Source organism: Cupressus sempervirens, chromosome 10 (assembly GCF_028749045.1).
Source record: "Cupressus sempervirens isolate cs-2001-9-10 chromosome 10, ASM2874904v1, whole genome shotgun sequence".
NCBI classification, from domain to species: domain Eukaryota; kingdom Viridiplantae; phylum Streptophyta; class Pinopsida; order Cupressales; family Cupressaceae; genus Cupressus; species Cupressus sempervirens.
Genome location: NC_143127.1, coordinates 37944553 through 37960557, shown reverse-complemented (window position 1 = coordinate 37960557; position 16005 = coordinate 37944553). Strand labels below are relative to the sequence as shown.

Here is a 16005-nt window from a genome sequence, read left to right as displayed (position 1 = left end):
ATATATAAATTTATAATAGTGAAAGGCCACCAATTAGACAATCCCATGCAGAACTCGTGAAATGCGGATAATTTACTGTTTGAATTGATATGCTTGCCATGTGTAGCAAAATGATTTCGCTCTTCCGCGTCCTTCTCATCCCGCCAACGACTCTCTGTGTCGTCTAGTCGAGGCGGGCATTACTAAAAATGTTCATCTCCTTCTATATAGACCACCAACAGGAAGCAATGAAATACAGTTGTTCCAACAAATTTCCTCTGTTCATACTGATTTCACAGCATTATCGGGCATCATGTCAACGATTACAGTGCCAGTGCCAACTCCATCCCCAACTGAGGACTCTGAACAGCTCAGAAAAGCAGTCGAAGGTATTCTTCATAACTTTCTTAGTGCCATTTTCCCCAAATCATTTTTTCCTTTAGGCCCGCATTATGTGTAGGATCTACCAAAATGTAGAATAGAAAATTATCTGCTGTTTGATCTTTTTAGTCCCAGTGAGCGGCAATCCCTGTGATCTGCATTTTGTTTTAACTCTGTCTCCGTTCTTGATAACATTCATTAGGCCAAAGATATATGTAGGATCTATCAAAATGTAGAATGGAAATTTCTCTGGTGTTTGATCTCCAGACAAACCCGAAAGAGCTGGAATAGTTAACATCTAGCAACCTATTTTATTTGTAACTCTGTAAAAAATTAATTCCGTTACTCCAGTAGAAAAAATGTTGAATATAATAGAAGCTTTTCAAGGTCCGCAAGGTCAACGACAGTATAAGGGTTAGCAGACTCGATCGTTTTAGCTTTCTGGATGGTTGATATTCTGCTCTTTGTTTTAATGATAAGACTCTCTCCTCTTTGGCGGGGTTGACTGTTTCGTTTGGTTCAAGTGATTTCAGTTCCGATTCTTGGGTCCCATGGACAAGAATAAAAAAGCTCATTTCATTTGAATAGATCCTTTAAGGAACTGCTACAAAAATATTTACTTAAATGGGCTGAATAACATTTTCAGTTTCACATTCTAAATCAATAACTATTCTAGCTTTGTAAAAAGACACATATCCAGTCTTCACATTCTTCTTTTAGCTTATTTCCACCGAGGTCACGCTGAAGAAGATGCCAGTCAGTCCTCTACTGGACTATGGGCATCTTTGCTCTTTCAGTGATATTGCCCCATATGATCCTTCTAGTGAATTGCCATCGTGGGGTTAAATGAATCAATGTTTTTCTCTGTCTAACACTTGTTCATCCATTTGATGTTCTTTTTTAACAAAGTCTTCTTGTCCTCATTCAATTTTTTTGTGGTGACGACCTTAGGCTATCTATTTTCCTCCACCTCATCAATTTTTTCAGATATTTTAAAGATGAATATGTAGTTATTATATCGACAGGGAAGGTTCCTGCATATCATTGTTTTAATATTAAATTTATCTACAAGTTTACTTTGTTTGTCTTCATCTAGAACTTCATGTACCAAGTCGTTGGTTATAAGATTGTTTTTCGCAATGTGGGTCAACAGAGTCGGCCATAGTTATCCATTTTTTTGAGACGTGGAAATGTTGGTTACCTTGAGTGGCATTTATATTGTTTAAATCCAGGTCACTGGAGATGTGGGTTATCTTGAGTAGCATTCATTTAGCCTGTACCTAGGTTGCTAGAGATGTTGATTGCCTTGAGAAGCATTCATATGTTGCCTTATCTACACTAGAATCCCTTGGATGTTTTCATTGTCTGCCTTCCTGGTCACTTTGAGAGGTTGGAAAAGGAGACACAGATGCCATATGAAAGCAGACTACAAGAGCATGTTTATGAGCACTTCTATGTTACTTTTAAAAATAACTTTGAGATGGTGCTCTGGTCCCTGAAGTTGATTTTTTTTGGTGTGATGAGCTTGTGTTGTTTTTCTCATTTAAAGGGCTTTTGTGATACAACAGGTACAACCCTAGGTGATGTTGGAAGGAAATTTTCAACGATCAGATCTAAGCTAATATGACATTCTTAACATGATCTTAATGCATCAACTTCCCCACAATAAATGCCAATGAATTTTAAATTTGTTGATAAAAATTTAGCTTTCTTATCTCTGTAATGAGGTAAGAACAGCACAGCAATGTCTTGGAATCCACCTTCAGATTCATAAAGCCTATGGTTCATACTCTTTGACCTATCCCAACAAATGCGGCCTTCTACCACTCAACCAATACAAGCTTCAACTCATTGATGTAATCTTATACAAGCACAAACATGCACATATACAAGCATAAGTTTCAATGTTCGAATCATATTCACATTGAAGACATGGTCTAGGAGGGCAAAAGGCACTCTAATGAGCTAAGCTTGGTGAAAAAGAATCACTTTGATGACAGGGTAATGCCTTGCAATAGTGGAGAAGCATCATCTTGTTATTCACTAATCATCATTTTGGAAACACTTCATAGTAAATCAATGACTTTCTAAGCTAAGGCAACACTATTTGTGTAATGCCCTGCCCAGAGATCCTTGGAACAAGGATGAAATACAAGCCAAGATAAATTTTTTTTTACAAGTATGAGTGCACATGACAACATCATACATAGATCACAAAGATCACAACAGAAGTATTAACCAACATCTCGACAACCAACGAATCTCCAAACACCACTACCTGAATTGACATGATCAACTGAAGGACGAAAACCCACTATGACAACAGAACCTAAAATCTCCGAACTGCAAAAGCAAGGGAATACTAGCAAACCCAAAAGGTACTAGAAACACCAAAATTCGATCCTCGAAAACTAGAGGAGATACCCCCTGTTTTTTGTGCGAGGACAACAGACTAATAGATTCTCACGTGAGGAAGTGCAACACGCCATGCGAGAAACTGCCATCTGTGCAAGAAAGTGCACTAAACAGCGTGAGAATGTACTTGGCCCAACAGCCAAGACACCCAAAACTGGTGTTGGGTTTCGCGCGAGAAAGAGCCAAAAGCTGTGCGAGAAAACCCAACACACTGTGCGAGAAAACCCAACACACTATGCGAGAACTTGCATTCTCATGCGAGAAACTACAATTTCATATGAGAATCCAAAACAACAAACCAAAAAACGCTAAGGGAAGAAAGATAGAAAATGTATTCCTCCACACTAGGGAGTATCAGATCCACATATTGAGGAAAAGACACTCGAACGAATAGCTGAAAGACGGAAGCTAAATCAAACCATCTATTATAGCAATGAAGGGAAAGTATGGAAGGTAACATTGCAGTGTACTAAAACATCGCAATAAAATAAAACAACATCACAATGTACAAAACAACCAAACTAAGTACGCTGTTCCTCCCAACCGTAATAGCATCATAAGACCATCGTGGGTCTTAGCCATCCCTTGCGCGTAACATCCCAAACTACTGACCAGATCGTTGGTGCTATCTTATGAGGACGTCACTACTAAAACGTGCTACAACATAAGAGTAACGAAATCTAACATGCTAGAAATAAAGCATAAGATACTCCAACAAATCAAACTCATCGTCTAACATATGCTAAATATCATAATACAGGAAGGCGTCAGTAAAACTAATATCATCTAACATGATAAACAAGTATTCTAATGAAAGCATAAATCACAAGGAAGCATACTTCGGAACCCGAAGTACCAAGTGAAAATATCCAGCAATGGTTGTATTGGAACAATAGACCGTCTTTGTACATCGGTCCCTAGCAGTGGTGAAGGTAGCTATGTCTCCCAACCACGTGGAACCCGTAGGTCCATTCCTGCCGTATTGATGGAGATAATGATCCAACCACACACACACACAAAGCAAACGTCCATGGCTAACACTCACCCCAAACAGTATGATGACTGAAACCAAGAACATAGACAATGCATAAGCTACAGGCCCTGGTTAGACACTCAATGTGCTACTAAGTAGGGGTTGACATTATGGAGAGTTGCTTGACATCCATAATCCCAAGTTCGGATTGTGCATATTCAACTCCCTCAACGGAAAGGTTCTAGCACAAATTATTATCTTAAGTTTTATTACCACCCAGTGTATTATTTAGTTATCACTCAATTAAAACTTCCTCTGCCAACCCTCTAGGCACAATGATCACCAGGCTGCGAGATAGAAGCCCCCTCCATATGCTACCCTACCCTACCCATGCTCATCCAACGATGAGTGCCCGTAGGCATGCATATTCCCAACCAACCCAAATGATCATAACTTCGAAAGTACCACGGGAGATCGGTCCTTGCAAGTTACCCGACAAATGTATGTGCACATACTCGTGTGTGGCGCACCACCATCAGGTAGATCATAACACAAGGACTGGATGAGAACACAATGCATAAAATCACTCAATCGAAAACAGATTTGGGAGGATGGATGTGGCATGCATCCCAATGCACCATAAAAGTGCAACAAAGGTCCAACTGACATCCAAACGGATGATCCAGGTCCATGACCAAACTCATGCCAAGAAAATCCGAGAAGATAGGGCGGCACACAAAACGAGGTAAAAACCCCAAAAAATGGAAAACTTCAAAATTAAAACCCATTTGGTCTTTGGGCACAAAAACTCTAAAAATCCAATAAAATTTGAGTTTGGACACCGTATGCAAAAACGACCAGCATAATGATTCAAAACCCCAAACTCCCATCCCAAAAATAGGGAAAATGTTCATACTCGACCAATCGGGCAGAACCAGCGAACAAAAACAGAGGGGAACACTAGTTCTCAGCTTCCTAACAAACTGCTACCAGAAATAGAAGCTGAAATGAAGCAGAAACAAGAAAACGGGAAAGCCCTACCTGACAGCAAAAGGGGCTGAAACTGAAAACAATACAATAAAATAAATCGCTCGCTGAAACTGCCAGAAATCACGACAAAGCAATGTCTACTTAAGCCGGATCCAACAAGATTAACCTCGTGAAGATCCCACACTCACAACTCTCCCAACAAACATAAACGCGATCCTCCAAAAGAGGATTCTCAAAAAAGCTCTCAAATTTGTATTTTGCAAAAGCGAGAAGTGAGAAAACAAATCCCTTTTTCAATACTTATTCACTTTTCGAGTGAATAATCGATTAGGGTAAATAGCTAGTTAGACTAGTTAAACTTCGAATTGACCCAAACAAAAACAGGTTATCCCTTGTAATAGGAATTCACCTAAGGCAAAGCTGCCAAAAATTAAATTCAATAAAATTTAAAGCCTAAAAACCCAAAATCATAAAAAATATCTTAACAACTTTCGCAACAATGCAAACTGCTAAATACACAGACATGCTCACTGGTCTAATCACATAGTGCAAATGAGTTTGGATTTAATAATTATCGAAAGGTTTAGTTGAACAATTAAATGAGGATACATTGACCATACAAGGACAACATTGGTAAAATATGAATGGCTGAATCACTAACTCCATGTGCCACTGCCAGGGATATAAATCCTGCACACTAAAACACATGATCAAGTGCAATTGCATATAATATCATAGCCGAAGCAATAAATGCATTAAATAACTAATTTAATCATTTATTCAATTATACTTAAATAATCCATTTACATCACTCACGTTCGCAATAAGCATAATGAAACAGGACTGAAGTAAATAACTATAGCATAAAATCCATCACATAACATAATCAGAAATATGTCCAAATACCAAATACTCAGGTATCATCATAGACCTATTATCATCTCAAAATGGCACCAACATGCAAATATGATAAACTGAACAGCATAGTAGTACAACATCTATGGTACTGAAATCAAAGTATAACATCCGACCCTCAGGTCATCTCAAAGTACAAAATGGTAAGAGTATCAAGTCTCTCTCGAATCAAAACATAACAAGGTACAGATTGCAAACACGAGAGGCACTACAATTTGGTTATTCATAAGGACAACAATTATTCCCTCAGACTACTATTATTCCATCTCAACTAGGATGCTCATCATCTGACATAACTCAAAAATAATTACAAAGCTTTGCTCTTTCCAAGGGCAACTATATAACTTTCCAAGGTCTCAATTCATGGAGTCATTATTGTCACTAGCTCAAATGTTATTTATACAATACCAAACCATACACATACTAAATTACAATATGGACTTACCCTAGTAACACAAAGACACACACAAAGAGAGGTGCTGAAAACAATTAACAACCTTTGTATAGCCATCTTATTTTGTTAAAATTGTTATCAGGCTAGAGCATATCTCATCTTGAAGCACTTTTTCATTCCCTTCTCAAATGCTTCTCATAGCTCGGCCCTTACAGGTGTTTGTGAATTCAACATGTTTGACAAGGTTCCTTTAACTATTTGTGCATTCTTCAAAGCTCTTCCTTCTTGTACCTTATTGGTTTATTAGGATGGTTCATTATTTTTTAAATTAATCATTTAGAATATTCAAATATTAAGGGATTTTTTCACTTTTGAGACTCTCCACACCATTCAAATCCTTGGCTTTGTTTGGTTGGTAATTTGTTCAATAGTGTGATTTGGTATGTAGTGTTTACTTCTAACCATGCACATGATCTTCTTTAAGCTTATTTACTCCCATGCATTGCCCTTGGGGCTTGATTAATTTTTGTTTCATGCAATCAGGTGGCTTGTGCTATGCATTACTTGAAACACTCGTCTTTTCTATTTGACATTGGGTTGTACCATGTTCCTCTTGTTGGCTTGCTCATGCATTGTAATTGAAGCAATTGACAATCTTCCCTACCAAATCATTTACTACCCTTCAACTTGGTTGACACTTCCTTATCGATGGTGACATGTACATTGCAACAAAATTGCCACGTGATCACATATTTTAAGTTATTTAATTAGTTTAAAATAAACACTTGAAGTGTTATTGCTTAGTTTTAAAATCATTATTTTCCATAGCTAATGAAATATATGTCGCGGACTTATCTCAAGACAATTTTTGAAACAATATTATTACCCTTATTTAAGCAAAAATCCATAATTTTAAATGCCTTTAAAAATTTCTTAGTCTTGAAGATATTGGGTTATAAGGTCTTCAAAGTTTACCGTCTAAAATTAGCAAATCAAAATTCAGAAACATAAAGAGGTATTCCATCCAAGGAGGATCAAGCGCATCTATGGTTGGCATTATCTTGTTACGTCAAAGTACACCTACAAAATAGCAATTCATTTGGTGAAAAATAATGAGGACGACAAATAGAACATACACTTGACTATTGCACATTTGAGAAGATTGAACCTTATAATGTGATTTTTTGAATACTCTTTTGTACATGGACTTGTTGTGATTGCAATATATACAAATTATTATTCACTATCTTGTATTAAATCTTATAAACCTTTTTACTCTTGCATCGTGTTTTCAATGTCTATGGACCATAGTTGTGCTACATGAATAGATTGTCTCACTACACCCTCTATTGGTATTAGTGCCTAGTTTATTGGTCATTGAAGGGTGATTGGTGACCCTATAGTAGAAGAATTGCACCCATTGTAGATGATCTAAGGAAAAATGGTTCATAGAAGAAGAGATGGCAGAAATCAAAAAGGACAATATGAATCGTGATAATGAATTAATCGACATGGTAATGAGGTTGGAGGCCCTTAAGATTGCACAATGGTGAAGGAAGGCGATTATTGAAAATGTTAGTGATGACAGAAGTCTAGATTGGGAACAATGCATTGAAGAGACTTCAAGTTTTAATGATGTTAAGAGTCAAGAAGTTTGACATTCCTTGCAATTTAGTAAATTGGGTTCAAGAAGATCTATTTGATTGAAACATCAATATAGATAAGTAATTGGAATTTGAATGGCATGAGGACTGCAATCCAAGATGAGATCTATCTATTGCATATTCATTTTGTTGAGGAAGCATACCGACTTGTACTAAGGGTAGAGGAGAATATGTCACACAAGTGACACAATCTACTACTATGTGCTAGGAGAAACCAAAAAGTCTATATGTGATGCATATGGGTCCAAGAAAACTTGACTCCCAAAAAGAAGGAAGAGGAGACTATGGAAAAAAGTTCACTGGTACTTGCTTTAGGTATGGAGAAATAGGCCATAGGGCAGTTGAATGTCCAAATGCCACGTGAGAAAATGGAAAGAGTGCATGTTACATAAGGAGACAAGGAATAAATAAGTGAAACAAAAATTGTGACCTTAGGCGGAGAGAATATAATTTCTCAGTAAGTTTGAACAGTAATCTTCACAGGTCAAAGAAGAAGCTATAAAAAACAAGGAAATGCTCTTGACTATTAATAAGCTTCTTTAGAATATTAAGGACTTGTAAGAAGTTAGGCATTTGTTATTGAAATTAGACTAGTGGAGGAAGATAAGCCACATAGTTTTGAGTGTTCTAGAATTGAAGGCATTGGTATTAGAGTTTTGAGGACATCATGGAGGATGGAACTCTTGGAGAATTGTCACCAATGTGCAATGCTTCACATTGCATGGATTTGATTATAGGATCTAGTTTGCCTAATAAAGCACCAAAATGGAATATAAGCTCTAAATTCGACAAAGTGAAAATTTGTTAAAGGGCGGTCTAATTAGGGGAATGTTGAGTCATCGGGCTATACTTGTTTTACTTACACCAAAGAAGGGAGTGTAATGGAAGATGTTCGCAAAGTCTCATGCTACTATTGAAATCACCATCAAGTATAGGTTTCAGTTGTTGCATGTGCCATGGATGATTTATTTGTTTGAGAGGAGCATGTCACTTTCCAAGACAGATCCAAGAGATGTTATCATCAAATCAAAATCCATGGAAATGTGTTGATGTCATTTTTTATACCACATAACATATTAGCAATTGCATATTTGATATGGAGTATCAAACACACAATTCCTCTCTTGAAAAGTTAATACTTATGGGACATGAGAATAACTCCAATGTTCCTTACACTTGTGGATACTAACTTAGTATATCGATGTGATTTGCTGGTAATCATGTAGGCGGCCTTACGCTGTTTATTTGAGGGCGATTTGGACTTTGATGGAACGATGGAGATGGTGATTCAATATGAATGCTAGATGATGTTGGTGGAGAAGGTGATGGTGATGGAGGGTGAGTGGTTCTTATGACTTGTGCCTTTCTAACTCTCTTCTTCAAAATTCTAACTCCTTAACTACTTGCTATTCTACTCTTACTCCTATGAATGGAAGATTAGCAAATGGACGGGGATCGAATCTAATGAAAGTTAACCAGCGCCTCCACCTCCATAGATGTAATTATTCAAAGGAAAATAGACTAGTTTACCACACAAGGCTTCCCAACAAGCCGCTAGGATGCTAGTGGCCTAGTATTGGTCCCTATCAAACATCTACTAATGCTATCATGCAACCATCCATCTACTTTACTCTTACTTAGCAACTTGAAATGCAATCCACTTTAACAACTTGAAAAGAAATTTTACTCTAACTATTTGGAAGTAGAAACCATGGAATAATACCAAATGCTCTTAATCACCATGCAAGTCACAACAATGAGAAAGAAATAGCGAATTTTGGCATTATCTTTGCAACAATTTTCTCCGACCATTACAAATGAGAGCGAATGGCATTACATAGAGGCCAAAATGTACAACCAAAGGTAGAGATAAAGAGGCAAAATTGACGATCCAGATTGAATCCTAGAAACCCTAATTAGGGTTGCCACCCCATCGGCCAATGAGAAGATGCCACCTCGCCAATTGACCAATGAAAAAAGTGAAAAAGTAGCAACCAATGAGAAGGCACCAAAATGGTGGCCAATCAGAATTAGACACTTGTCCTATTCTAGAAGAAAGAGAAATTGCCACTTGGGCTTACATCAAATGATCTTCTAATATAAATCTCCCCTTTTCTTTCGTTCTTTTAGCTAAGGCAATGAACATAGCTAGCCTTTCGTTGACTTCCTCCATGGGAGGGCAAGGTGTATGCTTTATCTTGAGCTCAGCCGATTTCATCATGCTGCTTGCTGCCTGTAGTGTCTTCTCATGGTCCTTCGCATACTCTTTTGCAAATCCGATAAAGGCATTGAGGGAGGAAAGGGTGCCCAAATGTTTCTTCTTGATTGCAACCTTTCCTAACTCATCTAATCTTGATCCAAGTCTTGTCTCATTGATGTTCTCTTCTCTAATGTCTTCAAAATCAAGTGCCACCCCAACGTCGCTCATCATGGTTGAAATGGAAGTGTCAACGCCTAGGCTATAATGTGCAACTGCCTTCTGTATCTCCACAAGTGTTCTCAATCTGGTAGTCAAGGCAATAAACCAAGACTCAACTGTACTCAATCCTCTTTCATCAACCAACTTGGCCCTTTCCAAATATGTCTCCGGTAGTCCAATGAATGCCTGTAGCCTGGGAATAGCTAAATCCTTGACCGGAAGGAAATCCTTCCACTCCTCTTCAAATACTCTGAACTTGTTTCTAATGGTCACTAATGACCAGAATGTCGAGATAAAGGAAGGCAAGAAATTTTGCCCATCTTGGATTGTATCATGGATCCAATCCTTGACTTCATGTAGCTGAGCCACTATCTCTTCTATGTTGCTTTTGCTGTCTTGAGGAAGGGTTGCCTGGTGCAACTGTTGGATAGGCTAGCAATCTCTCCAATATTTGTTCTCGATGTCCAACTTTACGATCCTTTCATTTGCCTTCCTCAACCTTTCTCTGATTGAAGCCATACCCTCTTGGATCTCTTCACATTCCATGTCATCTGTGTTTCTTCCCAAATTATGCTCTACTATCTCATATTCTTGGGCCACAATCTCATCCAATGCCTTGTTGACTGTTGGTATAGCAATTTGAACCTTTTGGTGACCATCATTGTCGCTCCTAATTACCTTTGCCACCATTTTGCCATTTGTTTTTCATTCTCGCTATCACCCTTTTCTATTAGTGCTTGGATGTCTTCAACCATTCCGGCAGTTACTACCTCACCTCTTGGCATAAGCATTTTCCTTAACCATAGTGGTGCGGTGCATCTCCCCAAATTTGGATTTGGTTCAATTAGCCGAGCATCACTAATGGCCTCAGGTGCTTGACTCATTTCCTCAATATCAATTGGTCCATCTTCTTCTCCACTAGTTACTGCCATATCATCTCCTTGTTGGTTTTCTGAGAGAGGAGAGTACTCAGTGCTCTCACTGTAACCACTTGATTCTGAATTAGAGCTCACCTCTACCGCGGCCCCTTTATCACTTGAATTAACCTCTTGGCTTCTAGCCTCAATTATGCTTTCCCTTGAAGGTGCTGCATGCTGTCTCTTTATTGGAGGTTCCAGATGTTCTTTGCTTTTCTCAACCTCCAAAGCTCTCTTCTTGCCCCTAACTGTTTCTTGTTGCCGGCTACTTCCTTCACCCTGCTGTCCGACTGATTCCGTTGGACCTTCTTTTGGCTTCATCTTCTCATAAGTAAGGGGTATCCTTTGACTTTATAGCTTCCTTAACTTTCCATTATACCACGACTTGGTATGCAAATCAACTGCCCTTGTGACTGCTTCCAAGGAAGGATCCTGATGGTCATCCCAATCCACTGGATTCAACTTTGTTCCTTCTACTGTATCATAATCTTCTCTCAACATATTTCCATCATCTTCCAGTTGATCAGGAATATCAAGGCCTCTCCATCTGATATCTCTCATCATGTTCATCGACAACCTTGAGAAAGCTAGCTTTCTCACATGAAAGTCATCCTTAGCATTGGCCCAAAAGTCTTCACTAGTGGGAACATACTTAAACGCGTTTCCATGAGATACCTTGATAAGACCATTGGGATCGAATCCTTGTCTCACTCTATACCATCCTAGATGATACCATTCCAATTCTTTCTTCGGAGCTGCAAAGGCGGCACGATTGGGGCAACTATCATTGGCAATTCCGAATGAGAAGGTAATCCCTGTCTTACCCTCGAGTTTCATTATTCTATCATAGTGCTCAAGTTGCCTAGCCAACTCCATCAAAACTACCTTGTCGGGTGGGTATCTTGGAAGCCTCTTGGGACAAACTGTGCTTCTTGCTACTCTAATGCATGTGAATTGCGGAAATTGGATGAACCAACTCCCATACTTCTTTATCTTTGCTTCTACTTCCGATGAAAGTTTCCTAGCAAGTGTCCCTTGTAATACCCTTACTATCTTCATGGCAAAGGCATCACAAAACATTTTGTAATCTTTGTTGTTGTGGAAATGAAACTGAGGATAGCATTCATGCACCAAATATTTCCCTGGCCCACTGCCAATTTCTCCTAAGGCCTTAAGTCTAGGATTTTTATACAATCTAGCAATTGGGTAAAACAGATAGGATCCCATGTAGAATTGCTTTTGGTTTTGTACGGTTCTAAGTTGCAACTCTAGATTCTCGATTATGATCTTAGCCTAATCAAATTTTCTTTTTCCTTGTTCAATTTCATCAATAAAGAAGTACATCCAGTTTTCGAATTGCATACCTTGAGCTAGGCTCATGATCCGACTGAGAAGCACAATGAGATCTCCATATTCTGATTTGAAGTCTGTCACGGTAAGCCTTGATGATCTGGTTACTCCTTTCTTTCCCTCGTGTAGCCAACCTTGTTTTAGATGTGTGTAATAAGCTTCTTGGTTGTCCTGAAAAGATTTGGCTGCCTGATCCATCATCACCATTGTCATGCTCTTGTACTGGGGAATGTTAAATGCTTCTTCAATCGCTTGACCGCCAATGTTGGCCAACGCCCTCTTCCCCTCACTAAAAATGATGGATTTACTGATCAGATCAAACCTGGATGTGCACTCCATAACCAACTCTGGACAAGGCAAGGTGGGAGGAAAAACTGTTATGTGTACAATTCCACTCCTGTATATCTTCTTTGCCAAGGGGGATTGTCCTTTTTTTAATTTGTCCTTTACCTGTATCATATTTACTGTACTGACATTGGTATTGGTTATTCGCCTCATTTTCGAGAAGAAAGTTGTTTTGGGCATTATATCCTCTTTGTCTTTCTTAGTATTTGTTCCCTTAGGGTTCTTGCTTGCACTAACATCTATCATCCCAAACACTTATTTCTGCCCCTTTGTTTTAAGTGATATGGACTACTTTTATCGATCTCCAATCTTCTTTCTATTGATGGGTTCTACACTTATTTCTACCTCGCCAAGGCCTATCACTACACTTATCAATCTCCAAACTTCAACCTAGAGGTGGGACTACCACTTATTTCTGCCTTGCCTTTACCTTTAGATAGACTACACTTATATCTCTAAACTTCAACCTAGGGGTGGTTTAGCTTATTTTTGCCTCGCCAAATGTCCTATCATGTATTCTACACTTACTAATCTCCAAACTTCAACCTATGATGGGATGATGAAGTGGTGGATGATGAATGCAAGAAGAACCAAAGAAAACAAAACTAGACAAGAATGAAAGAGAGAAATCCGCTTAAGGACCCCTTTCAACTCTAAATGAATTGATTTTATCTTTACCAATGGCCGGGTCTTCTTTTGGAGTTTAGGATCAAACTTGAGAATTTCAAATCCCTTGCAAATCTTGATGCCCGAATTGGAAAAATCAGAATTTCAATCCCTTGAAACTGTCCACCACTTGCCCAAAAAAATCAGACCTTTGGTCACAATAACCTCCTCCAAATAAAATCGCCCAAATTAGGGCAGAAATCATAGCTCCTTAGCAAAAATCAGACTTTGCAAAAATTGTCTAGCAATGAGAAGTTTCAGATCTGCCCCCCTGAAGCCACCTAGGGCATAAATCACAGCCCTAATAGAAGGAGAAAAATTGCCCAACAATGCAAAAAATCTGCCTCCACAAAGAAATTGCCAAGGCCTGAAAATGTCCACAATTGCAAGCAAAATCGCCTAGCAATGAAAATCTGCGCTTCCAAAAGAATTCGCCAAAGCACATAGAGCTGCTCTAAGTCAAAAATTGACAATACCATGAAAAGGAGGAATGAGAAGTGAGGCGAAAAGGGGAAACGGCTTTCTCTAATACCCTACTTGCTTATCCTTCCTAGATGGCCGACTGGGACCGTGTGAGCAAAAAAAATATTAATTAGAACACAAAACTGGCCCCCAATTAAATGCTTAGCCCAGAATTAATTTTGCCAAGATAAAATTTACTTTTTAAATTGCCAATTAGACCAAGATTGCAAAAAATAAAATAAATAATGCCTTGGAGATGTTAAATGTTTCCATTTAATGATGATTTAGCAATTAATATATCATTAAAAATCGGATTTGGCAAGCCAAATGCCATTTTTTCAATATTAAATTACTAATTTCATTAAAGATTTAAAAATTTCAAGGCAAGTTTAGTCCATTTAAAGCCAATTTTTGCAATTCAATTCAAATCGATTTTCCTAAGCAATTTTTAGTTTTTTTGACAAAAGCAAATCATCTCTCTAGAGTCTAAAATCGATTTTCCTATTTGATTTTCATCATCACAAAATTAATTTTCTCACCGAAAAAAATTCAAAATTTTCCAAAAAATTTAAATCTAACAAAATTTCATTTTTTTGAAAATTATTCAAATATATACAGTTCTATCCAAATTTTCAAAAAAATCGTCTAAGTACAAAATTTACAATTTTATCTTGCTAAGTGTTGTTCTTTGAAATTTGTTTGGCCTAAGTATGAAATTGGTCATTCTGGAAAATCAAGTTGAAACCGGGTGAAAATAAATTTGACCCTCTCCCTTTTGGCCTGAAGGTGTCCAAGACTTAAAAGTTTTCAAAATCAAATCAAAATTTTTTCAAACAACTTCAAAAAAAAAATTAACAAAAATTACCAAGGCGACTGAAAAAGGGGGTTCGCAAAGTTTTGGGGCGATGGTGTGAAAACCTCACAACATTTGGCAACTCCATGGGTGAAATGTTCTTGAACGTTTCAAGAAACAAATAACTTAGAGGAAAAAATCTCAGGATGGCCTATTCGAAAATCCACTTAAGAACAGGCACTCAACAAGGGAAAAGACTCTCAAGTTGAACTTAAGCACTCTGACCATATGTTACTCACATGTGTGCAAATGATTTACTCCCCGCTTGACGAGAACTTGATAATTTCTCAGATCCATTAAACTTAGCTATTATAATATCCTTACTTAAAAAGCAACCTGCATAGAGCCCCGCTGCCAGTCAGGCGTCTATAGCCTCGACGGAGTTATCGCTGTGGCACCACAATCATGGTTCTACCTTTAGTGATTATTTTTATAGCATCGGTAGAGATGATTGCACACCCTTGAACCAAATTTTATCTTTATTTTCGCATTGATACTACCTTTTCTCTTTTCTCATGATATTTTCGCTTTTTTTCTTTTCTTTTCAATCTTTTGTTTGGTTTGTAGGCAATGAAGCTTGCGGAGGGTTTGAAAGACCACAGTGGCACTGAAGCAGGTGTATGATTTTTACTAAGTCCAATTTCACTTCAAGACATCAAGACCTCAGAGCAATTAAGTGTGAGTAGAATGTTGTAACCGTGCCAAAGATAACTCAAGAACATCTATCGAGTCTAACCCAGATTTAGTACAAGTCCTACCATAGACTAACGACTATGCACACCCTTTAATCTCTAAACCTTGCCAAATGTATTCGAGAAATGCACAAGACGGACTCCGTTTTGTCACCAAAATGTAAAATCTACACACCTCGCCCACAAGTGATAACATGGACCTCCCTTTGCTCTTGCAAAGGTCCAAAACCAAAACTGCCTTCCGACTGAGGGAAGCTAAAAAAATTCAAATCAAATGACTTGATGCAAATCAAACTCGAGCTCCCTCACAAACCTAAACTAAACCACTAAAGGAAAACTACTCTAAACAACTGAAAGGGAAACTACTCTAAACCCTTGGGCCAAATGGTCCAAAACAAACTCTACTCTAAAGAACAAGAAACAAACTAACTTCTAACTGAAAGCAAACCTATTCTATGTACAAAAGGGCTCTGGACGGAGTTCTAGGCTTGGAAATAATGCTTGAGGAATTGCTCATTGACAGGCAATGGGACATTTCCACCAGTGAGTGTCTTAAGTCTAAATGCATTATCCCCAATGATTTCTGAAAT

The 16005-nt window shown here is 38.1% G+C and overlaps 1 protein-coding gene across 1 annotated transcript in view; it reads left to right on the top strand.

Moving 5' to 3' along the window:
* The first annotated feature begins 202 nt into the window (after window positions 1-202).
* Window positions 203-16005, top strand: part of LOC149532450 (annexin D1-like) — a 35852-nt gene continuing 20049 nt past the window's right edge. Inside the window, exon 1 of the mRNA XM_089804265.1 lies at window positions 203-368. Within this exon, the coding sequence (XP_089660391.1) occupies window positions 293-368 (76 nt within the window). The 5' untranslated portion in view covers window positions 203-292. The remainder of the gene's footprint in view (window positions 369-16005) is intronic.